This window comes from Mycena indigotica (assembly GCF_014461135.1).
Source record: "Mycena indigotica strain 171206Taipei chromosome Unknown Mind.scaff0006, whole genome shotgun sequence".
In the NCBI taxonomy this organism is placed as follows: Eukaryota; Fungi; Basidiomycota; class Agaricomycetes; order Agaricales; family Mycenaceae; genus Mycena; species Mycena indigotica.
The window spans coordinates 1,986,482-2,009,841 of NW_023503005.1; the positions used below are offsets into that span (position 1 = coordinate 1,986,482).

A 23,360-nucleotide genomic window follows, 5' to 3' on the forward strand; every position below is an offset into this window, starting at 1 on the left:
CCATGTTCCCCATTTAACGGTGGGCATTATTGATACATCAGGATCAAGTCCAGCCTACAGTCATACTCCAAAAGTCCGACGATGACACAAAAAAAGATCACCACCATGCGCTCTCACTCTTGGAGGACAAGGCGTCGTATACGAAGGCGAATAAAGCCTTACCCCTCAACTTTATTGCGTGCTCTTGGAGAAGACTCTCTAGCCCTTTGACAACGTCTTCAGCGACAGGTGGACGACCTTCCTTCTCCATTGCTTTGAGGAATCCCCTGAGATCATATCGCAGTAACTCTCCGTTCGGTCCATCACGCGACAGAAAAGCATAGGCGGGTTTCGATGGGTAAGACCATCTAAGCGCAAAAACCCATGTTCGAACGTTGGGGTCTTGGACGAGGTCGAACTTAGGCAAACAGAAAACACGGCGTTCTCCCCATGAACGTCCTTCTTTGAGGTAGCTGGATGAAAATGTCGCCTGCGCGGCCCACCCGTTCATATAGAAGATCCCAGCATTATTCGTCACCATTATTGTCATGATGTCTGTGATGTTCTGGATGATCGCAGCAGGGGAGAAAAGGGGAAGCGAGGTCTTCATAAAAACATTGTGGTCGATTCCTACGAAGGTGAACGCACTTGGAAGCTTGGTTTCGGTTTTTATCGTAAGTAGCAAAGGATGCACAAGTTCCTCCAGGGTTCGAAACAGCGACGGCTTAGTGGACAAAAGTTGACTCAGGTCATGGTTGGAGATTGAGGTACCAAGAAGAACGAGTCGTTGAAGGTTGGGACGTTGGCCAAGAACAAGACGGATAGCATCGGCGGAGATATTAGAGTTATATGAAAGGTCAAGGAGTTGCATGTCATCAATTTTGCACCGCTCTAAAACGGTCAAGATTTGCTGGTCGGAGAGCGAGAATCCGGACAAATCAAGGCTCGTCGCAGTAGTTGGTATCTGCCGAATGATCTTGATGAGAAGAGGCATGCCCACTTGAGGAAATGGGTTTTGTCGTTGGAGGACGGACCAAATATCAGCAGATTTTTTCGGATGAGATACCATGTCTTCGATTACTTCGAGCTGACCAGTCTTGAGACCATGTTCGACAACGGATTCGAAGTTTGAGTCGACAAGGGCCGGAAAGGGTTGACGAGGTTTTGCCTGCTCATCTGTCGTCTCTATCGGCAGAGTTTGCACGCGGTATTCTTTAGGCCATGCCTCTGCCAGAACGTCTATAGTCATCAGGCGTTCACCACGCAGAGCATCGATCTTGGCTTGAACATCCCGCTCTAGCGCCTCGAGGTTCTACGCTGATGTTATTTCAGTGAAAGGAAAGCTCAGTTCATACCTCAGTGTTTCGTCTACGGGCACCAGCAGGATAGTATGCTCGCACGTATTGTTCTGCAGAAAGTGGCACCTACGAAAAACTTTCAATGCTGACAGACACAGACCGAATGTGCTTTACCCAGCTCTCGATACTAGCCCCCTCGCCATAGCTAGCCTCAAGGCCACCAACCGAGACATGACAATAAGCTGGATCAGCTGAGCTGGTGATATCAAAAACAGTAATGCCATCGTTGGTGCCTATATGACTCGTCAGTATGGCAGACCGCGACAATCAAGAGGCAGACCTCCGACAGAGCTCCCCATTCTCGCATCTAGAATAGCATGATTGAAGGTAAGCCCACTCGTATACGGATACCGGTTCTGCAATGACATGAAGGATGCCAAATAAAGCAAAAAAGAGCCCACCTTCAAGTCGACACAGAAAGCTGACGCGGCAAGAAACAAGGAGTAAGGGCAGGGAATGTATTTTGCACGTCTGGGCAGCTTGAGGGTGTCTTTGCCATATTGGCCTTGAATTGCGTCTATTTCCGCTTGGACGATTTTGGCATTGTCTTTTTGTTTGAGAAGATCGAGGAAGCTTCGTGCCCCCATGAGAGGAAGTCTTTTGAATGATGAGTGGACGTAAAAAGTATCCTCAAGTTGGTGAGAGCGAACCTGCCATAACACCTGGGGTCCAAAAATAAATATGCGGAAAGCTCGAATGAGAAAAAAAGACCACGCACCACTGATGATGGTAAGCACCAACGCAGCGATAGCGTGCCGCATTTGCGCCATGAGCGACTACGCGAGCAACAAGAAATATCTGATGGCTCTGACCCATTTGAAGCAAGGAACAAGGAACGAAGTGAAGTTGCGTGACCACAGGAGCAGTCACGCACAATTTTCTTTGCCTTTTCGAGTGATTCGATTATCCCGTGTCAATACCCAACGCTACAATATAAGTAATCACTCGCCAAGTCCAATACGTAGCGGTCCATCGGTCCATAAATAAGTAAACGAAAGCAAAACTAAGGGAGTGTATGCGTAAGAGGGAGCGTGAGAGGCGTAAGGCAGCAGTGTGCGTAGCTAATAACGCGGTTGTTGTGGGTAACCGCCCCCTGTACGCGGATCGAATGAGGAGTATGACGCATTGGGGTAGTGAGTTTGTACATGTGGTTGTGTGGGAGGCATGTCGGGGTCGACATCACGGTAAGCCTGGAAGCCAGGATTGCTACGATTAGCATCCCATACTTGACTGTCGTTTTGGCTGTGGCTCCAAGCGTCGCTTGGCCTGTTTTGGTGGTTCAAGTATATTTGCGACTCGTTACCGCCAGACATGTTTGATGATGGTCTTTGGAATTGCTGGTAAGGGGAGGAGGCGGGGTATTTTTGGGCTTGCGCAACCTTTCCAGCTTGGATGCTGGCACGGATGCGGGCTCGTCGCCTTCTTGCGATGCAGATACCAAGACCAAGAGCAAGGAGAGCGACAGCGGCCGCACCACCGGCAATACCGGCGATCAAACCAATGTTAGAAGTTGACTTGTCCGCGTTGCCGCTGGCTCCACCTCCTCCAGTGCTAGAGCCAGAAGCTGATCCGCTAGCGGAACTGGACAGCACGCTTGCCGGAAGAACAGCGGCTGCTGAGAGCGGCTGGGCTTCGATGTTTCCTGTGCCGATGATGACAAAAGTGCCGTTGGAGGGAATGCCGTTCACAACAACGAAAACGAGGGCAGGTCCTGGTTGGAAAATGTTGGCATTGGGCGGCATTTGCGCAACGTGTAAAATGATGGTGCCGTCCTAAATATTATTCAGCTTCCTCAGCACCCGCATGAGCGGATACGCACATCTTGGACCGTATAGGTGTTGTTCAGTTGCAGGAACCTTTGACCCATGTTCATTCCGCTGAGGCCGCGATCAGATCATTCGAGGAACGGGAAAAAGACTTACTGAGTGGTCCAGCCCCCACGAATAACGTTGACAGCAGAGTTAGCTGCGGCAGTGTTTGATGAGCCGGAGTATGACTTAGCAGGAATAGTGATATCGAAGGGTTTCCCGCCATAAGAGAGAGTGGACGGAACACCAGACGGAGCGGGGCGAACGGAAGCAGAGAAGTACGGGGGATAAAACTTCTCAGCGGTGTATGTCGTGGGGAATTTGACGGCCGAGCTAATATTCACATCCAGATTGGGGTTCGAGCCAGCAATAAGAACGGCGCCGTCGGGAAGCAGAATGGCGGAGGAATGATAAAGCCGTGCGATGCTGGATGTGGCGAACCCAGTGGTTGTCCATCGCTTGCCGGGGTCTGCATTCGGGTCATAGAGAGCTGGTTGCCCGACTGGTTCAGCGGCAAACGACTGCTGGAAAGGCATCTCGCTCTCCGGCGTAATCGAGTTATTACGACCATAGCCAGCTGTCCCCTTGGCACCACCTGCGACACGCATTACAAACTAGTGATGAGAAGGCAAAGGTAAATACCGTTAACCACAAGCATTTTGCCATCAGGGAGAATAATGAATTGTCCCATCGTCCGACCAACCGGCATATTATCGTCTTGCACGTACGACGCAGGACCGTTAGTAGGTTCGGGCGTAATCTATCAAGGATAAGCAGGCCAGTATTATGTACCGACGGACACTAACGCGTTGGCAATCATTTGAGGAAGGACGCTCCCAGGTGTTGACGAAGGGGAAAGCAAAGTTTCCCCACTCAGGTTCGGTCTGTCCGAGTATTTATTTAGATAGCGGAAAGAAAGCAAGGAATTACAAGGTTGGATCCACCACAAAAGATAACTGTTTGTTGGTAATTGTTAGCCGGCGTCATGGGCAACATCGCGGTTGCGCCGCTGGCGGGGTACACCCTGATGACGCCATTGGGCATGTCAGGAAGTCGAGTTTCAGTATTTGAGGTGTAGTCCCAAAGCGCTAAAATGGTTGTTTGTCTCGGAATGGCCAATTCATCGATAACTCACTGGTGGACAGGTTAGCTTGCAGGAACATTTTACCAGAGGCCATGAGGAAAGCATGGGGGTAAGAGTTGAGACCGGATGTCTTGAAAAACAGATCTATCAATGGTTGATACGTGACGACGAGGGAATTCCTACATCAACCAAGAATTTGAGTTCCTGAGGTGCTTGTCCGTTGGAAGGGAAAAATTCATAGGAAAGAGACGCTCCGTCGTGAGGATTTCTGTTAGGGACGTTTCGGAGGATATCTGGAACGCGTGATTGAGCCAAAGAGGGAGAAACAGGATAACACTCACAGCCTAGAGCAGGTTGAGACAAAATGATATGTAGGTCAAGAGCACATACCTCCTCCAGTAAAACCTCCCATCATGACGATAGTGCCGTCTGCCAAGGCCTCAGCGGTTGAATACCTAGCCACGGTTAGTGCGACTTCGGTAGGTTAAGGGTCAGCTACCATCGTTCCGCTTGCATCATCATCTTGGGATCGTTGATATTTTCATACCTGTGCCGCACTGTCAAATGTCGTTTGAAGAGTAAACAATTTTACTCGCCATTGGCAGTTACCAGCATTGATGTCGTCAGACGCGGAACAAGGGCTGAGAATTCGGATGGCCTTTGAGCCATCGAAATCTTGGAGGAGCGAGTCCCAGTTGGCGCCATCCGGGTTGCCGCCGCCTACTGCTACGGCATGGTTGCCACCGAAGACGGCAAAAGATCTCGAGAGGTTTGAGTAAAAAAAGAAAGCGGCGATACAAGACCGCAACACACCCGTTGGGAAGGTGCATGCCGGAGCTGCCTGCGAGTTCATGAGTCGGGTGTCAAATCAGTGAAATGAAGGAACGTACAGAAAGTATTGGTTTGAACGTCCATCAAAGTGACTTCATGAGTCGCAGTATTACTGGTCAATGAGTTAGACGGGCGCGACAGGAGACGACAGCGACGCACTAAGTAGAACCCCAAGCAGAATGTCCTTTGATTTGTTCTGCGTTCGATGCTCAAGACACCGCCGATAAAAGAAGAGAGGGAAACAAACCCGCATTGCCTGAACAACAATTAGCCGATTACTTTCAATTAACGTCAAGAAACTTGCCTTGAGCTTTGTCCAGGATGTAAACCTGAGGAGAGTCGTTAGAATAACTGTGGGATCTACTTGGCGGCGTACTCTGTCCGTGTTTCCCAAAAACATCTGTTGGGAAGTTAATGCTGGAGATTGAACAAGCGAGTAAGAAATTTCTAACCATCATCGCGCTGACTCTTGTGCTCCCAACATCTTCGAACTTGCCCGCGTTGCCAGCGAGGACAATGGGTAGGACGGAAAGGGCGGCCAAAGGAGAAGGCCTCATTGTGAAGGAAGGTGGAAAGAGGAAAGAGGGTTGCGTGGGAGAGTCCGTAAATGTCGAATTGACAAGTTGCACTGCTCCGAGTTGTAGCCTTGTTCTAGATGTTGGGCGAGACCACCCGAGTGTTCAGCTCACACGGACGATAATTCCAGCCCTCAGCCGACGCTTTTGAGGAGGACACTGGACAGAAGACAGAAAGGGTCGGCTGGATTTTGCGCAGCAAAAGTACAAAGTCCTATATATCCAAAATTAGCCAAGTGTTTGCCGAAGTTTGCCGTTCTTAGTTTATCTCTTGCCACTACGATACCTTGCGATACCCACAAATGCTTACTCTGGTGTCACCAGCTGGACCCAGTAACTCCACATGTGGCTACTGCTCGCCTCCCGGGGTTAGATCAGCCGAAAAGACTTTCGCCCAGAAATGTGGGCTTGTCGGGCTTCAAATGAGCGTTACCGTGTACAAGCAACTCATTGACCGCGGTTTTCGTCGCTCTGGAAAGTTTAGACGTTGTAAAAAGTCTAGTTGTATTCAATCCTTGACGCAGGCACTTGGTGCTACCTCCCCAACCTTCCAAAGTCTTGTTGCCCGCTCTACACGATCAGACTCGATGTTTCCGAATTCAAACTATCAAAGAGCAAGCGGAAGCTGGTAAATCGGTGAGGATCATAGTGTAGTAGTCAGCGTCCTGCAGTGACCCATTGACACACAGGTGGAACAAGTTCATCTTGGGCGGCAAACAACCTACCGAAAAAGAGTTTGTCCTAACAACCACAATCCATGCCGCAGAAAATGATTCACAGTCGTCTGATCACAAATTCGAGGTAAATGCGAACTCGAATAACCGTCTTGCTGAGTAAACATTAGGTCATTCTTGAACCGGCCTCTTATAGCGACGACAAATTCAAGCTTTTCTGCAAGTATCAAGAAATCATTCACCATGATCCCAAGAACACTCCCTCATCTTTCCGTCGCTTTCTCGTAGAGACTCCACTCCGGGTAGGGCTTCAGTTACCTGAAGGAGTCTATTGACGTGTCAATAGCCAAGCCCAATTCCATACACGACTACACAAACGTCTCACCTTCCGGAGAAATACGGGTGTGGTGCTTGCTTGTGTGCTGCCCGAATGAGTTATCTAATCTAAACTCAAGATCGTACCACCAATTGTACAAATGTGATGGCGTTCTCATCGCCGTTGCCGTCCTTGACATTCTCCCTGGATGTGTTTCTTCCGTATATTTCTTCTATGATCCCGTGCGTGCATATTAACACTGTCGCGAGCTCTAACGAGCTTCCACAGGACTGGGACAAACATTCGCTTGGCAAAGTTAGTCTTTTCGTCTTTAATCGATCACCTGAGCTTACCCTCTGCAGCTAAGTGCACTGCGAGAGGCCGCATTAGCAGCCGAAATACACGCGGCCGGAGCGCCTGAACAGCCGTACCTCTACATGGGCTACTACGTCCACTCTTGTGTCAAAATGCGGTACAAAGCCGACTACCTGCCTTCATACCTCGCGGATCCGGTTAGTACGCTTCCAATTGTTTTGTTTCTCGACTAATTGCAGGGCATCAGGATACGTTCGAGTGGTTTCCTATCGACTCCGTATGCATTCCTCTGCTCGAAAAGTATCGATATGCGTGTTTCTCGGACCCGGCGAAGTCGACGAACGAAGATCCTCGACAGGTTGCAGCGGAAGAACGCCAGATCCCCCCAGAATTGTTGTCAGAGGTCAACGCAGTCACTAGCATTGAAAAGGGTGTGGTGCGAGTTGTCCCGGTCACTGTAAGTGCATCACTTTCTCAACTAACATGGATTGACATTGCCAGAAACATCCGATTTGGGAGGAAGAGGAAGATCGGTTGGCACTTACTGCGTGTATTGCCGGAATGGGTAACGAATTAGCGAAAGAGGTCATCCTTTATCTTGAGTAACTGATCACAAACGGAGTCGAGACTGCCCGTCAGTTATGATTAGGATTGCGAAAAGTTTCAATTCACCCATTTTGACATAAGGTACCATCTACCTAGACTTAACCAGTGATTGTGTCCCTTCCACCGCTGCTGAGAGTTCAAGCACAAATCCTCCGCCAACTCAATAAACTGTCATCTATTAGTTAGGAACTAAGCGAAGTGTCGAGCACTCAAGTCAAAAGAAAGAATGGACAAACCTGAGCATGTTTTTTCCCAAACGCGCGCTTAGTCACCCACAAGTGGGCTACAAGCCTGGGGCCCACGTCAAGGGAGCGCGAGGGTTGCAAGCCCTTCCCCAGGACGAGCACCAGAACAGCAAACGGCCTGCACCCGCTGTGTTCCGCCTCGCCTCTAACTGCCCAATTTCCTACGACCGGCTCCGGAGGCATCCTAGGACCTAGCCCACCTCAAGTCAGCTCCGGGACGTCTCCTGCTGCTGCCCTGAGTAAGTCTGTGGATAATCCCCCCGAGCATGACCGCTACGCCAGCAGGGAAGGCCGCAACTGAGAGCGTGACCGAGCCAGCGCTAGAATGTCTCCCGTCGCTGCCCCCACAGATCCAGCTGCGACCCCCACCGCAAGCGTGGCGACCATAACGACCGCAGTAGTGTGCCAAATAGCCGCGGCAACGGGGCAACCGGATTACTGCAGCCCCGGCCGCGCACCGCCGCCGTCAGCATTTAGCGGAAATGTTGCGGCCTAGGTAATCCATATCAGTACAGCAGAATCAAATAGGTCAACAGAGAGCGCACCATCGTAAACAACGGCCACGTTATGGTTGGACCTCTGCACCTCCCCACCACTCCCGGTGTGGTCATGGCAGATCATCGGGGAACGCCGTTGATTGAAGCTGGGGTGGTAAACCGGCTGTCAATTGGCGGAGGTCGCAAAAGCTAAGGAGTCAAGGGACAGACAGGGGTACTGGGGGTCAACACAAGTTAATAATCAGAAAGAGAAGAGAAGAAAAGTTCGGCGCACCATCTCGCTGCCCAAGAACCAAAAACCAAACAAGTGCATTTTTAACGCGCGCTTAGTCGCCCACTTGGCAGATGGACTACAAGCCTGGGGCCCACGGCAAGGGAGCGCGAGGGTTGCTAGCCCTTCCCCAGGACAGGCACCAGAACACAGCAGCGAGTCTTGAGCATGCCATGTCCCGCCCCGCTTGAACTGGCTACTGCTGCGACGATTGATGCTTTGGCCGCTCCCCGGTCCGGCCCGGTCCAGCCGTGGGATGTCTCCCATTGCTGTCCCGAACCAGTCCTTCCACGACGTGAAGAGCAAGAACCGTCCCAACAGCGCCGAGTTCGCCCGCAAGGCCGCACCCTAACTTGCTCAAGTCGGCGGCAAGACATCTCCCGTCGCTGACCCGAACCAGTCCGGCTGCGACCCTGTGAGCATAGGTCCCAGAATACTCGTCGGACTTTGAAGCGGAATTTTGCGTTCTTCTCGACAGTTGAGTGCGCAGCGACAATCAGCCCTAGCCACTCCCCGGACCGGCCCGAGTCATCGCTGGACGTCTCGCATTGGTGCCTCGGGCAGATCCTTCCATGACGTGTGAAGCATGAAAGTCGCGGCGGCACTCGACGCGAAAATCTTGCGTGGAAGAGTAGAGCTTGACGCGAACCGAAAACAACTTTTGCGTGCCTTTACAGTGTCGAAAGAGCCCACGAAATTTGAAGCAAATCTTGCGTTACATGAGGCTGCGGTCTTCAGCTTTTAGCCACTCCCCGGACAGGCCCGAAGTCAGCGATGGGACGTCTCCGGTTGGTGGCCCCGAGCGAGTCCTTCCATGACGCATCAAGCATGAGGACCCCAGTCTCGAAAAACGCGATTTGAAGGGAATCTTGCCGAGTGACGGGTCAACTGCAACGATCAGCATTGGCCACTCCCCGGAGCGGTCCGAGTGGTGGCCCAAACCGTCCTTCCGTGACGCTGCGAGCAAGGAGGCCCGCCACTCGACGCGATTCGAGCTCTGGCGTCAGTTGACAGCGCTTGAGGTTGTTTAGAGCGCTACAAGAAGTTACGAGGGAGCCGGGTTGCCAAAGGTTGCCAGACGAACGAGCCCTATTAGAAAATGCCCAAGTTCTGAGTGATCAGGTCAGAACCTGGGCCACACGCGTCAGTCTGGAAGGACCGAATCGCGCGCCGCTGCCATCGAAGATAGACAACGTAAAAAAAAGATGTATACAGAGTTAGCTTGCGTCCAGCGTAAAGACGTAGAGAAACTCGACGATAGCTACAGTCTGAGCAAGTTGTGTTAGTGTCGTAAGGACGGTTGAGCAAGTCCTCTTACCAACGTTCAACCAAGGCCCCGATACTGTCCGCCGCTACCCGAGCCGTGTCAGTTCGCGATAATGGTCATCTGCCCGACACTCACCGGCAAACAACCTGGTCGATTTTTGCGTCCACTAAACTCGTTTGTAATGACTTAAGACATTAATTAAGCCCATAGCCGGCCCGGCACGAATGCTTAGGACCAGCCGAATGCCCTGCGATCGAAGGTGGACAATGTCGACGAGCAAGACATCCTAGAAAAGTTGGGTGAGTGACTAGTACCAGACGGTAAGCGACGAAGCTTACAACAGTGCTCTCCGATCCTGATTATTTAAATGTCGGTCCAAGCCAGCCCGGAGCCCGCATCACTATGTGTGCGAGTTGCCTTCCCAGGTTGCGAGACAACACATAATCTTCGCATGTTGCCTTGCTGTTGGCTGTTTTCGATTTTACTGGCCAGCGGCGACGAGATGTGAAGCAGAGAAGAGAACTGGGCAACGGTGATGAGCAGCGAAGAAATGAACGGAACAACGACATACCGTCCGAGTTGAAACGTGGTGAGGGTGCCAGTGTTGAGTTCGTCGTGCCGTGGCCCTCATACGGCACGAGCAGAAGGCATCTGCGTAGAACGACACTGCTGAACGGAGAAGAGAGGGAGAGTGGAGGACCGGTGTTATTCCTTGTACCTTGCTGCAGGGTATTTAAACCAAAAACTGAGGTCGGATGTAAACCGATCCGCAAATGCAACCACGCGGGTCTCAGGCTCCCGCTCCACCGGCGTGTCTGTGGTGTTAAAGCGCTCAAGTCTTAGACAATGTCTGGGGAGGGAAAAAAAGTTTGGATAGCTATGTTATCCTGATTTCAAAAAGTCGTTGTCCATGGAACCATATGGCTGCGACGTACTATGTATATAATACTCCAGACTCATTGCGATGGTGGGAAGTACTGAAGAAGAAGAATGACTTTACGTAAGCGGCCATGACACGATGGTCAGAACTGATCCTCTATGTCGACCGCGCCAAGCCTCCAGGGCTCGTTACGCAGCATTCTGAGATTCCTAGTGTCATTCCACTGGCGCCCTCGTTCTCGCACGCTCCAAAAGCTTTGCGAGAGACTTCCACACGCAATCCAAGCAACGAGATGTCCACAAGACTTATCTCGCGCTCGTCCGAGCAGGGAGACAGTCTAGGCCCCGGGACACTCCACCAAAGGGTTGTCGGAATATTTTGCCATTTTTGGCCTCAAAAATCCATCCGGACAAGCCCTCCAGGGCCTCAAAAATCCATAATCTGTCAAGGGTTGTCACGTGGAGCCGATTTTTCGCTCGCCTGCGGCGCCGAGTGCTACTACAAGCTGTAGGTAGTAAACACCTGTGTAACTACGTGTCTGAGCGAAATGTGTTTCTTATTCCATCTACAGACTCTAACAGGCCTTTTGTACGTGTCGTTGGAGTAGGCGCGAGCGGCTGAAGCGTCACAGCAGGTAACACCCGCCACTCAAGCGCAAACCATCACCTCAAAAATCCATATTTCCGACAAGATCCGTGCCATTTTAGGCTCAAAAATCCATGTTTCCGACAAGGATTTTTCGACTTTTCGCCCTCAAAAATCCATATTTTCCGACAACCCTTTGGTGGAGTGTCCCGGTCCAGGGGCCTGAGACAGTCGTTTGAACAGACTTCTGGTACAATACGCGTGCCAATAGTCTACAAAGACGGACACGCCACAGCGACGCAAAAACTTCTTCCCGGCGCTGACAACGAGGCACGGGAAGCGTTAACGGGTTGGGAGCTGGTTGCCTCGCAGGTGAGTATTAGTGTTATTAATGGAGGACGGCAGCCTCACCTGCCGCTTTCTCTGCTGCGACTGAAACTGATCACTGGCAACAAGCACCAACTGCGTGTTCATCTTGCATACATTCTCAAAAGTACGAATCATGTTTTTCTTTCTAGCAATGCTTAGCCATGAATGTAGCGCCAATCTTAAGCGACACAGTTCACTCACTGAAGCCTTCGCTGGAAAGTATCCAAAGGGCCCTTCTGCGCCTCCGCCCGCCGCCAGGAAGCGACAGGATGTTCCTGCACGCTGCCCAAGTGTCGTTTTACGTAGGTTGCCTTAAATTCAAATTTCAGAGTCTTGACTAACATTACACAGCGATATAAACCTGCGGGGTCCCACAGACGGTTTCGCTTGAGGATCGGCGCACCGCTCCCCGATGACTTCCACCAACTTTGCAAGGAGGCGCGGATTCCGCTGAGCGACGAGGATGTGAAGGGCGGGCTTGCTGTCTTGACCGACGGTGAATACCAGCAGGTGCCAAATGGTCGGATTGGGAGCGTTGATGGGCAGTGGATGCAACGATTCATGGATTCCAAAGACGGGTGGCCCATACAAGCCACGGGTAAACTAGCACTACAAGAGAATAAACAATCATAGTGATTGCTGCCTGTTTCAAAGTCCTACGAATATAATTTACGTGGTTTGTACGTGTGAGTACTACTGTGCTTTCTGCGCGAGATTTGGGATCGTCGATGGCCCGGGACAGTGTCACTACGGGAGCATTGTCATGTTGTAAGTATGGCCCTAAGTAACGTGACCGTGCTTGCGTTGATCTGGGATCACCATGTCGCGTTTTTCAAGTGCTCGCAAGGTCCTATACTGGTCGCCTCTACCGTTATTTTTCACCAACTTCTACACCATCAAACAAATCTCTGGACGTAGCATGCAGGTTCGCAGAAGTTGCTCCTTGTAGAAGATGTCTCCCTACCTCGTTCAGAAAAGCCAACACTGAACCCTGACTCGTCGCTGCTATGGAAAGACCTCGGGGTGTTTGACAGGGTTTTCCTGCTTTCCAATCCCATTCGGAGAGGCGACATCGTCTCGCTGACCTCACCATACAACCCTCGGGGTGAGTCTCGTCGAATTCCGTTCTGAGCAGTGGGTGAATGGATGGTAGTGGAGCTTATTAAGCGAGTCATTGCTGTCGAGGGAGATACGGTGAGGACGTCACTTGGCGAGCAAGTCGTGATCCCCAAGGGTCGAATATGGGTCGAAGGTGGGTTCTGTTTCCCAACCTCTAATCTTGTATACTCAGCAGGGTGATCTAGGCGACGGCTTCCATAGTCAAGACAGCAACGCATTCGGTCCTGTAAACTTTCCATTCTCCGTTTGGCTTTGGCTCACAGGAATATACAGGTGCCAACGGGCCTGGTCGACGCTCGCCTGATGTTTTTACTGTGGCCCATTTGGAGATTTGGGTACCAGAAAGATTTTACACGGAGCACATTGGACGCTCGAGTATCACCCGCCGGATATAACGTTGTCGTGGATGGTTCTGTGTTGCGGACATGACAAAAAGTATCCTGTTCTTCTTCAATAAACCCCTTATCGACGGTTGCGTCAAAGACTGCTACTCCTGCAGTCCTACTCTTTATGCTTAAAGTCGACTAATCAACTCTCGGAAGTCGCGCTGCGGATACTTTTATGCTTCTCACTGGCGCAACAGCAATAACATTGTTGTTTAAAAAGCCAGCAAGGCACCTTCACGTCGGAGGCGTTCAGGCCCCAGTTCCCGGACCTAACAATGAAGTTGTCCACGGAAACGCAAGAAGGAATGCATGCGAGGCTGAGGGAATGTTGGTGCTGATGGCTGCACTTTGGAGACAAGTAGAACCGTCGACGTTATCGTGCACAAGACTTTTGTTATGAGCATTTCACTTTTCTTGGACAAGAATATCTTTGAGAGCAAGAATATTCCCATTTTTTCCCGTCATGGAGAGAGGCTGCGCAGGAGCTGCAAGATACTAGTAGATAGATCTGTCTTGTTGTGGCCAGAACGAAAAGTAGTCACGCACCGTGTTTCGTTCTTGACCATGAGCTTCTTCAATAACAACACGAACAACACCACCAACCCCCCATTATTCGGGACGTCCGCCCCAGGTTGTCGTTATCTACGCGTCAAACGCGCGAAGTTGACTTGTTTTTTCTTTTTCTTTTAGCAAAACCAGCGGGGACAAGCGTGTTTGGATCGTCAAGTCCATTTGGAGCCCCAGCAGCGGCCACGACGACGGCTGCCCCGGCTGCTGGTGGGCTTTTTGGGAACAACACGGCAACAACACCGACAACGGCCCCTGCTTCTGGTGGTCTGTTCGGGGCACCAAAACCAGCAACGACAGGTTTATTTGGGAATCCTGCCACCACAACTCCGACAACACAACCCCCATCGTTATTTGGAGCGCCTGCAGCGCCGACTGCCTCTGGATCGTTATTTGGGGCCCCCAAACCAGACGATGCACCCAAACCGTCGCGCAAGTCATCTCAATGTTTGTTTGCGATGTAGCCTCATGTTCGACAGTATTTGGACAACCAAGCACTACCCCCGCTGCTACTACAACTGCTGCCCGTGAGTGATCAGTCCAAAGTAGCACCACGGTTGTTGATAATATCTTTGAAGCCGCTGCTACTGCGTTCACACTTCCCCCAAAACCAGCAGACGCCCCTGCAACGACATCGCTGTTTGGAAAGCCAGCAGAGGCGCCAGCGGCAACACCATCATTGTTTGGAAAACCCGCAACACCTGCCCCAGCTGCAACAACTGCCTCTTCTTCCCCGTTTACGTTAGGCGGCACAACAACCGCGGGCAAGTGGTTGATTTTTCAAAGTCGTACGTTTCTTCTGACTCGATTTGAAGCTCCTGCGGCTGGCGGTCTTTTTGGGAAACCAGCAACGACACCAGCGGCTACTACCCCAACATCAACAACGCCAGCACCCCTAGCAGGTGGTCTATTCGGAAAACCAGCCGCGACTACTAGTACGGCAACTGCTTCGCCTTTCTCTCTTGGGGGAGCTGCAAAAGATGGGGCAGCAACTACGACTCGTAGGTGTTTCTCTGAATATCTATATACCTCATTCTCAAGTCCATAGCCTCTTTATTTGGATCCACAGCGAAGCCAGAAGAGAAAAAAGATGGGTTGGCTCCTGCGGCGACAACATGTTAGTTATTTTTAGATCTCTTTTCCCGGCTTCTCATTTTTCTGTAGTGTTACCTACTTTCGGTCTCGGGGGTGCTAGCAAAACAGGTAAATTTCACGATCGCCTTTGAAACAAGCCAATAACTTTCTCTAGCCAGCACCTCTACCACTCCCGCTCCCGTCGTCGCTGTCGCCCCTCCCTCGATGCTGCGCGGGAAAACGATTGAAGAAATCGTCAACAAATGGTCCACCGAGCTCGAAACACAAGTCAAGGAGTTTACCAAATTCGCCGGCGAGGTTGCCGTCTGGGACAAGGCTTTGCTCGAAAATGCCGACAACTTCGCCGCCCTCTACAGCCACGTGCTCGCCGCAGAACGCGAGCAAAACGACATTGATCAGTCCTTGGAGCACATTGAGCAGCAACAAAGAGACCTCAGTGCGTCACTAGACGCGTACGAAAAAGCCACGCAGGAGGTGTTTGGCACGAACGGGGGCAATCTACGTGCAATGGATACTGGGCCTGCTGATACTGAACGGGATAAGAAGTGAAGTAATTCGACTATCGCGAAACCATAACTGATTTGTTACTATTAGCTATATGCTCGCGACAGAGCTGCATACACAACTGGATGACATTTCTGGGTCGCTTACCCAAATGATCGACTCCGTCAACGCGCTCTCCCTGTCACCAAACCCGGAAGCGTCGACCGACAACCCGATGACGCAGATTTCCCAGATTCTGGGCAGCCACCTTGAGAGTCTGCAATGGATTGACGGAGCGGTCCGGGAAGTGGAGACAAAAGTGGTCGAAGTTGAGCGGAGGATGAAGGACTCTGGCTACGGCGCATCCGCTAATAGTAATGGTTTCAAGCGTTCAAATTACGGCTTATAATGAGGTACATGTGTACAATGGGAGAGGTTCATGACAAGCTTGCAACTAGACTGCTTGAATACTTCTATAAATAAGAAGACCAACATTCAATAAAAAAAGTATAATAGAAGAAAACAATCAGGCTTGTGAGTTGCTGTCCCAATCGTTGAACCGCTCCTCAGCATCGACCAACAAACGCTCATCGAGCTGCTCGAAATAGTAGTTCCAACTTAATTGTGGTGTGTCATCAATGTTGGCCATAGGAAAGACTGTGCGGAAGAGGCGAACGAAGTCCTGCTCGAACTGATGCTGATTGGAGGGAAGAAAGAGATTGTCCTAAGGTATAGAAATCTAAGTTGAGACCAATGTAGTGTGGCTTGAATACGCACATATGCAGTCTCAACAACAGTACCTTGGCCGTCCCGTAAGAAGATCTTTCCATAGACTTGGTTGATATCGCCAAAGTTGTGGCCTTGGCAGACCACGGGCTTGAACCTCTCCCGCTGGTCTACAACCCATTCAACGGAAGTCGGGGCAATAGAGGGGGATGAATAGCGTCGGGTAGGATCAATCAGAAAGCAGACTACCCCAATTATCTCGGGTTTCGTCATATACGGCTTTCCGGTCGACATCTACAGCTGATTGTGTCCACCCGTATTCAAAGATAATGAAGCGGCGGGCTCGCGTGTTATTGCCACCAGAATGGTAAGAGAGATCGGGAATAATGTTGGTATTGTTGTTGATTTTGAAGTGGGTGTTTGTCTCATATTCACCCTTCCCTGTAGTGGCGAGAAATGTGTTGAAAGGTCTAAAAAGCAGGTGAGTCGTTTCGTGGACTTCACTAGCAACGTCGATAAAGAGAAGCCCGTCAATATGTTGGGTTCTGGCATGCATGTCAGCAACTCAATCATAGAACAAGTATGCATACCGTTTATGTATGTCACCGCCGCATAGTACAAGGCCTTGGAAGACCTGGGGCAACACAGCAGTCTTATGCAGGGACATTACATCTTGAGAGCCCACTGACACGGCTTTGAGAACAGCCTATAACAAATAAATAATGAGTAAAGCAGTGAGAACCGAGAAACTGGATCATGACCTGAACGAGCATTAGCATGTCTTGAGCACGAGCAAGTTGTTCTTCCTCCGATGGTGTCTAGGTTATGTGTAGGGAATAGAATTTCAAGGTTGGTGAAAGTACAGACTGACCTCGGTATCTACCAGAGGTAGGGCTGGATACTGTGTTTCGGACTGAGAATCACTCACAAACAGAATTGTCATTAACGTACTTGAATACCATCAAAGAATGGTGTCGAGGAAATTTGCTGAAGCCATAGGTAAGTGCGCTGAGCCTCGGTCGTGCCAATGAGGTGTTGTACGCGCTGCAAGTCGGGTCAGGATCAGACACTACCAAGGGGTGCTAGATACACATACTGTCAATATGGTTATCAACGGTTGGAGGCTAAGACGGGGCGCCATGCTTTGAATCTGGAAACGAGTCAGGACACAAGTGTAGAGGTTGTGATAGCACGAACGTCGAGAATATCCTTTTTAACGTCATCTGAGTGTGAGGGCGTCGTGGGCTCCGGAGGGGTGTCTAACATGGATGTCGGCGACGTAGTTGGGTAGTCGGTCTGGGGTGCTTCAGTTTGGATCTCAGGCTGGCCAAGAATTAGCATCAAAGGTGCAATAGACCATGAACACAAACAGTTAACATCTCCTGGGAATCGGTTGGCGTTGGAATCTGATGAGACATGCTGGTCGTCGAAACCAAAGTGACTTGTGCATAGGGGTTTACTCTCTCGATTAAGAAGCGGAACGTGTTTCGCGTATTGTCACGTGTGGCTCAAAGCCGGGTATGTCATCGTCTGGATTGATAACCATGAATAGAAAGTACAACGTAGGATAAACGAGTCTGACGCAAGATTCACTTCACAAGACGCTGTATCTGCCTGACGTCGCAGTTGGATTGCGAGCTTCCGCTTGGATAGCAGCCGCAGAAGCTTCGATGAGCAGCCGCTTGATTTCTCTCACGGCTTGTTCCACACGGTACTCCTCGTTGGATTCGACAAGCAGATGGAGTTTGGGAGGCCCATCCATCGGGGGCTCTTTGCCAGGGTCATAGTAGATTCCCTTGTTAGTGACCGAGGCTCCAGTCATGTCAATAAGCTGTGGGGAAATGTGAATACGCAGAATAAAAGGAGACAAATAGATAGCCTACCTGTACCATCGTCTCCTTATTAGTAACACGCCATCTGGCTTTCTGAGGGTAGTCGTTGATTGGAATGATAGCATGGAAGTCGCTGGCGTCCGGGTTGCCCTTCCGGCCACTAATGTCGTCCGACTGGAGAGCAGTCTGTAATTGCAGCTTGGAGGCACGCATTTGGGCATTGAGCTTAGCAAGCACGCTGAGTGCCTGTTTATGGGCAGGAGTATCTTTCCCAGCACGTGCGGCTGCTTCCTCGGCGACTTTGAGTTGAGCTTGTAGACGCTCTTCCTCCTTGGCTTGAATAAGGCGGCGAGCAGCAGCAATAGCGGACGAAACGCCGGCCAAATTCTTGGACGAGTCTGGCGCGGGGCCGCGCTTGATTTCCACCTTGAATGTGCCAAATGTCATATCGTCCGCACTGGAGGCGGTAGCCTTGGCTGTTGACTCCTCCGCTGCCGACACCTTTTCTTCTGGCACCGTTGCCTCCTCTCCATATGCTTTACGCTCCGCTCTTGCCTTGTTGTCTCGCTCCTGGTCCAACCGATCCAATCCTTTACCACCAAAACCAGACCCCGAAGCTTGCACTTTGCCCGTCTTGAGCTTCTCGAGGAAAGCTGAAAAGGGGAAAAATTGTTAAAAATACATCCCAAGGAATAATCAACGTACTGTTCGCCATTTCCTCGAGCTCCTTGGGCACAGGAGCATTGCTGGCTTTGAGAGCACGGTAAATGTCGACGGAATAGCGATCTTGGTCTGGCGTAACAAACGTGACACACGTTCCTTTATTGCCCGCTCGACCCGTCCGACCAGCACGATGAACGTAGTCTTCCATGTGGTTCGGCGCATCGTAGTTGATGACTAATCTCAATTGCTTGACGTCCAATCCTCGCGCAGCAACCGAGGTTGCAATGACGATGGGCACTACCCCTGACTTGAAGTCCGCAATGGTGGAATCACGGTCGACCTGGTCCTTGCCACCATGGAGAGACATGCAGAGGTAGCCTTTACGCATCAAGTCACGGAGAAGGTTATCGGCAGCTTCTTGTCGGTCAACGAAGACGAGAGTGCGGCATTCGGGGTCCTCGTTATACATCTGACCAAGAATTTCAAGAAGGCGATTGAATTTAGACTCGTCGTCGCGAATTTCAACGATTTGCTCGATTTCGGCTGCCACCACCGACCTTCCACCGACGGTGATTTCAAGCGGCTTCTGCAGAATCTTGCGAGCGAGGGCATCCATCTGTTTTGGGAAAGTAGCTGAGAACAAGACAGTTTGGCGATCTGGACGGATGTTGTTGATGATTTTCATGACCTGGGGCTCAAAACCCATATCGAACATTCGGTCAGCTTCGTCCAGAACGACATAGGTCACACGCTTGAGATTGGTGACGCGTCCCGAATTGGCGGTGAGCAAGTCAATCATCCGACCAGGAGTGCAAACGACGATTTCGGCTCCTTTTTTCAGTTCAGCAATCTGGTCCTTGATTGGAGACCCCCCATAAGCACAGACAGCCTACTGAAATTTGAGCTTGGAGTGTTCGCAAAGAAAAGGAGAAATCTCACCCGCAAGTTCAAGACCTTCAAAAACGGTTTGCATTCTCGATGGATTTGCACAGCAAGTTCGCGAGTAGGCGTCATCACGATGGCCATAGGTCCCTCCATTTGCTCCAATGGGCGCTGATCCTTGATATGGCGGAAAAGAGGTAGCAAGAAAGCGATAGTTTTCCCCGACCCAGTCTTGGCCACGCCAATGACATCTCTGCCAGACATAATTGCGGGAACAGCCTGCGCCTGAATTGAGGTTGGAGCTGCGTAATTGAGCCTCTTAATGACATCAAGACTAATTATGGTGTAAGCTTAAAATAAACAGGTCAAAATAGGAAAACACACCAGCTGGCCGGCAGCCCATAATGACTCCATTTCGTGACTGGTCGTGGACAGTCAATCCCACGGATTTTAATGCTATCCAACTCCAGTCGAAGAAGGTCTGCCTCTTCGTCGGTCATGGCTGCGACGTCAGGAGGCGGAACATAGAACTCCTTGCGGAAAGCTTCGTATTTGACGCGAGAATGATCGACAGTGGCAATTTCCTTTTTTTTGGCCTTTTTTGCAGCTAAAGCAAGGATGTCCTCTGGATTGAGCTCTGTGGTGTCCAATTCATCAGGCACAATTTCCATATTTACTGCATCATCCTCCGCCATTCTGTCGTCCAGTCTAATTTTCGAGCGTCCCTGGGTGCCAGGTGCTTTTTGCATGTCCTCGAGATCAACCTGCTTGACTGCGGCCTTGACGCCGCTCATAAAAGCATCCAACGGGTCGAGTTCGTCTTCCTCGTCAACGTCCATAGCTTCTTTAGCCTTTGCCTTCGATGCTTGGTCCATCCTATTGGCCTCCTCGTCATCGTCGTCATTCTCCAAATCGCCAACACTAGCTTCACCTTCGGCCATAGTCATGTCAATTGCAGGCATATCACCGAGCATTTCGAGTTTCCGCTTGGTCTCAACCGAGTCGTCCATGGAGGCGCTGACTTTTAACTTGGCCTTGACTTCTGGTTTGAGCGGCAGTCCTTTCAGCCCCAGACCATTCAAAGCGGCCCTGTTGAGTTGACCGGTGGGTTGTGCAGAAGCGACGTCTGTGAAAATGGATCAAGTGTTGTGAAACCCCGTCTAGAAGCAAGAAAAGAGGTGGAAACTCACCTGGCGGTGCGGATTTCCCAGCCAACGCCATAGCTTTTGCTTTCGCTTTTGCCTCGTCCAAAGCCTTCTTCGACTCTCGTTCCTTTTTCCATGCCTCTAGCTTCTCACGTCTAGCTCTGATCTTGTCGTCCTCTGGAGGTGGTGCGGGGGTGGGAGTGGAAGTTGTAGTTGTAGTTGTCGTTTGTCGAGGGGGAGGAGATGGTCTGCGTTCTCTTGACCTATCTCTTGACCTGTCCCTCCTGTCACGAGAGCGAGAACGTCGGCGGTCATCTCTTCTATCGTAGTCCCTGTGGTCACGGCGGCGGTCGTCTCTATATCGGTCATTGTAGCGGTCTCTTGCTCTATCGTCTTCGTAGCGAGATCGTCCAGCTGGCTGCCTCTGGCTGTTGCGCCTCGTTGGCGACGGGGAGCGCGAGCGAGAGCGATGCCTTACCCTCTTGTTGCTGGAGTCTGGTGAAAGAGAACGGTCTCGTCGAGCCATGGCGGTTCAGCGAAAAGCCGAGTCACGGTCACGTCCGACTCGGAGTCACAAGATTCAAAAGTCCATTGACATGACGCGTTCTTCGTGCTCTTGCGATTGACTTCCATGTCTGACATTCTTGACCCTGCGGCCCTCATCGCACACTTACCTCTGCTCGTTCCATCAGAGACAACTCTGTCCTCTCCACAAGATGGACTTGCGGCACTACTTCATACGGCAATGAATGCACTTGCTTTCCGTCTGATAGCTGTTGACGATGAAACGACTTCAACTTCTGCCTTGACCGTCCTCCCGGAAACGTGGAACAAATCAGGACCAGGGCACTACATGTTCAAGTATAAACACGACCAAAGCAGTCTCGTATTTGTCCTGACGGTGTCAAAACTTGGTGGTCGGACGGTGATCAATGCTATCGCTCTTGAGGTATGTCTGCTCGTGTTGAGGATCATCATATACTCACCGCTGCAAAGAGCGACAAAGCATCTTCTCTGGATATTGCGACTGCTGACTTTACATCGCCTTCGTTTTATCCCCATCGCCTTAACACGGACCCTTTGATCAACGGCTTCATCTCTTCGAACCGTGTTACAGATCTCATGTCCCAATTCAAGCTGAAAATCATCTCAAAACTCATTCCGGGTTTGCGCAAAGACGGCTATACCGAGACCGCGACGACTTCCACCACCAATGCACCCTCGACTTCCACCCAACCCCAGGCTGTGCCCCGCTTCCAGCCTCCCCCCCGTGTTTCCCGACGACAACTCCTTCCAGTTACCGCCAAGGACCGGCCCGCGTAACCCACTTGAGATAGGAAGACGGGATTTGGACCCATTCCCCGCCAATCCATTCTCTCCTCCTCCCCTGTTTCCAGACAATGGTGGTGATGGGATGTTTGTGGGTCCTGGCCATCCTCTTTTTGCAGGGCGTCGGGGAGGGCCAGGTCCATGGGGCGGTGATGGGTTTTTACCACCAATGGGAGCGCCACCAGGTGCCAGATTTGATCCAGTTGGCCCGGCTTTTCCCAGAGGAGGCTTTGGTGGTCCTGGCAGAGCTCCCCGTCGAGGGTTTGGCAGCCCCGACAACGATGAATTCATGCCTCCCGGGAATGTGAGTCATTGCTACAAATCAGACCCAACTTTGGCTGAATCAACTCGTGTAGGACGATATGTACATGTGAGAGAAAGTGTTTTGTACGATAGTTGTACTCGTGTAAGACCCAGTCTTTCCAAAAATGGAAATGCTCGGGGTATATAAGGGCTGGGCAAATCTGAGGCTGAACATCAAATGTATTCCCCAACCTCACTCTCCCCTGCATCGTCGCCCACCCGTACAGGGCCATTACGTACCCCGCATAAGACGGCAATACCCCATGGCTTCCGCCCTGCGCCAAAGCCGAAACGACCGCCCATCAGCGAAATGTCCGTCCGTGAATTAGAGGATCTACAAGCCTCCAACGCGCGCCTTCTCTCCTCGAGGGCAGCATCAAGCTCGAAAGACCCATGGGTGAAGAGAGTCAACGTAGAACAGACAGCCGTCACGCTGCGGCTGAACGAAATCCGAGATATGAACACCATTAACACCGGCCTGCGTAACACTGTTATCATCGGCGAAGACGACATGAGTGTAGAGCCACCCCCAGAGCCGTATACCAATCCGATGCTTGAGGCCAAGCGTAAAGCATTGTCCCGTTTTGTGCGTCCCTACTTCTGCTTAGTTGGATGATCGGTTCTTACGAATAACTAACAGGCGCCAGCAAACGAAGGCAATGGCATTGGGTCCCTAAACATGCAAGAGGCGATTGAGTTGGAGCAGGCAGCTCACAGGTATCTATCTAGCAATTACTCAGGTACTCGGACTTAACCGCACTAGGGCTGACAAGGAACGACAAGAGCGGATGCTCGAGAAGCGGCAACGAAGAGGAATGCCTCTTCCAGGAGAGGAACTGACTCGACAAGAGAGGGAGGCTCGAATATGGGCATTCATGTGCGTTCTTGCTCTTGAATTGCACCCGAAACTGACTCTTTTGCAGGAACCATAAACCAACTGAATCAGACTTGGAAGACGACAGCGAAGACGAGTACGACGACGACCCAGCCAACTGGTTCTCAGACGAGGAAGATGACGGTCGCAAGGGCCAGCTAATTGTTGAGCCAGACGAAGAAGATATGCTTAGTTCGGTCATTCGAGTCGACGAGAGCAAAATTCCCAGCCATTACAGCGTGTTCTACGAGCCCCGCGACAACTAGTTGTCAAATCGAATCGAATCCTAAATGTAT

At 51.0% G+C, this 23,360-nt stretch overlaps 8 protein-coding genes across 8 annotated transcripts; 5 read left to right on the plus strand and 3 right to left on the minus strand.

The window, feature by feature from the left end:
- Positions 1–97: 97 nt before the first annotated feature.
- On the minus strand, positions 98–2,153 carry MIND_00702600 (uncharacterized protein; the record flags this gene model as incomplete). Its single annotated transcript, XM_037363730.1, has 6 exons — positions 98–1,291; positions 1,335–1,347; positions 1,408–1,570; positions 1,618–1,693; positions 1,739–1,999; positions 2,049–2,153. The coding sequence occupies 6 exons, from the start codon at positions 2,151–2,153 to the stop codon at positions 98–100; spliced, it is 1,812 nt and encodes a 603-aa protein (XP_037219374.1).
- A 245-nt stretch (positions 2,154–2,398) lies between these two features.
- On the minus strand, positions 2,399–5,617 carry MIND_00702700 (uncharacterized protein; the record flags this gene model as incomplete). The annotated part of the gene is made up of 17 exons (XM_037363731.1): positions 2,399–3,109; positions 3,157–3,214; positions 3,260–3,740; positions 3,788–3,905; positions 3,952–4,029; positions 4,076–4,233; positions 4,281–4,359; positions 4,413–4,573; positions 4,620–4,684; positions 4,729–4,776; positions 4,814–4,990; positions 5,043–5,070; positions 5,120–5,172; positions 5,220–5,256; positions 5,308–5,316; positions 5,361–5,460; positions 5,513–5,617. 17 exons carry the CDS (start codon positions 5,615–5,617, stop codon positions 2,399–2,401), a joined length of 2,466 nt encoding a protein of 821 aa, XP_037219375.1.
- A 320-nt stretch (positions 5,618–5,937) lies between these two features.
- Positions 5,938–7,546, plus strand: MIND_00702800 (Arginyl-tRNA--protein transferase 1; the record flags this gene model as incomplete). The annotated part of the gene is made up of 10 exons (XM_037363732.1): positions 5,938–6,121; positions 6,160–6,271; positions 6,325–6,436; positions 6,480–6,611; positions 6,656–6,711; positions 6,765–6,867; positions 6,914–6,940; positions 6,988–7,137; positions 7,188–7,397; positions 7,442–7,546. 10 exons carry the CDS (start codon positions 5,938–5,940, stop codon positions 7,544–7,546), a joined length of 1,191 nt encoding a protein of 396 aa, XP_037219376.1.
- A 4,275-nt stretch (positions 7,547–11,821) lies between these two features.
- On the plus strand, positions 11,822–13,208 carry MIND_00702900 (uncharacterized protein; the record flags this gene model as incomplete). The annotated part of the gene is made up of 6 exons (XM_037363733.1): positions 11,822–11,962; positions 12,012–12,258; positions 12,610–12,765; positions 12,814–12,912; positions 12,965–13,000; positions 13,053–13,208. 6 exons carry the CDS (start codon positions 11,822–11,824, stop codon positions 13,172–13,174), a joined length of 801 nt encoding a protein of 266 aa, XP_037219377.1. The 3' UTR covers positions 13,175–13,208.
- A 512-nt stretch (positions 13,209–13,720) lies between these two features.
- Positions 13,721–15,719, plus strand: MIND_00703000 (Nsp1-C domain-containing protein; the record flags this gene model as incomplete). The annotated part of the gene is made up of 9 exons (XM_037363734.1): positions 13,721–13,796; positions 13,856–14,164; positions 14,212–14,259; positions 14,311–14,496; positions 14,548–14,733; positions 14,781–14,849; positions 14,897–14,935; positions 14,982–15,372; positions 15,422–15,719. The coding sequence occupies exons 1-9, from the start codon at positions 13,730–13,732 to the stop codon at positions 15,717–15,719; spliced, it is 1,593 nt and encodes a 530-aa protein (XP_037219378.1). The 5' UTR covers positions 13,721–13,729.
- Positions 15,720–17,630: 1,911 nt separating this feature from the next.
- On the minus strand, positions 17,631–21,200 carry MIND_00703100 (uncharacterized protein; the record flags this gene model as incomplete). Its single annotated transcript, XM_037363735.1, has 7 exons — positions 17,631–17,867; positions 17,920–18,521; positions 18,574–19,420; positions 19,471–19,747; positions 19,798–20,539; positions 20,604–20,986; positions 21,037–21,200. The coding sequence occupies 7 exons, from the start codon at positions 21,198–21,200 to the stop codon at positions 17,631–17,633; spliced, it is 3,252 nt and encodes a 1,083-aa protein (XP_037219379.1).
- Positions 21,190–21,881, plus strand: MIND_00703200 (uncharacterized protein; the record flags this gene model as incomplete). The annotated part of the gene is made up of 2 exons (XM_037363736.1): positions 21,190–21,507; positions 21,555–21,881. 2 exons carry the CDS (start codon positions 21,190–21,192, stop codon positions 21,879–21,881), a joined length of 645 nt encoding a protein of 214 aa, XP_037219380.1.
- Positions 21,882–22,368: 487 nt separating this feature from the next.
- On the plus strand, positions 22,369–23,330 carry MIND_00703300 (uncharacterized protein; the record flags this gene model as incomplete). Its single annotated transcript, XM_037363737.1, has 4 exons — positions 22,369–22,776; positions 22,831–22,907; positions 22,954–23,067; positions 23,114–23,330. The coding sequence occupies 4 exons, from the start codon at positions 22,369–22,371 to the stop codon at positions 23,328–23,330; spliced, it is 816 nt and encodes a 271-aa protein (XP_037219381.1).
- Between the last annotated feature and the right edge of the window lie 30 nt (positions 23,331–23,360).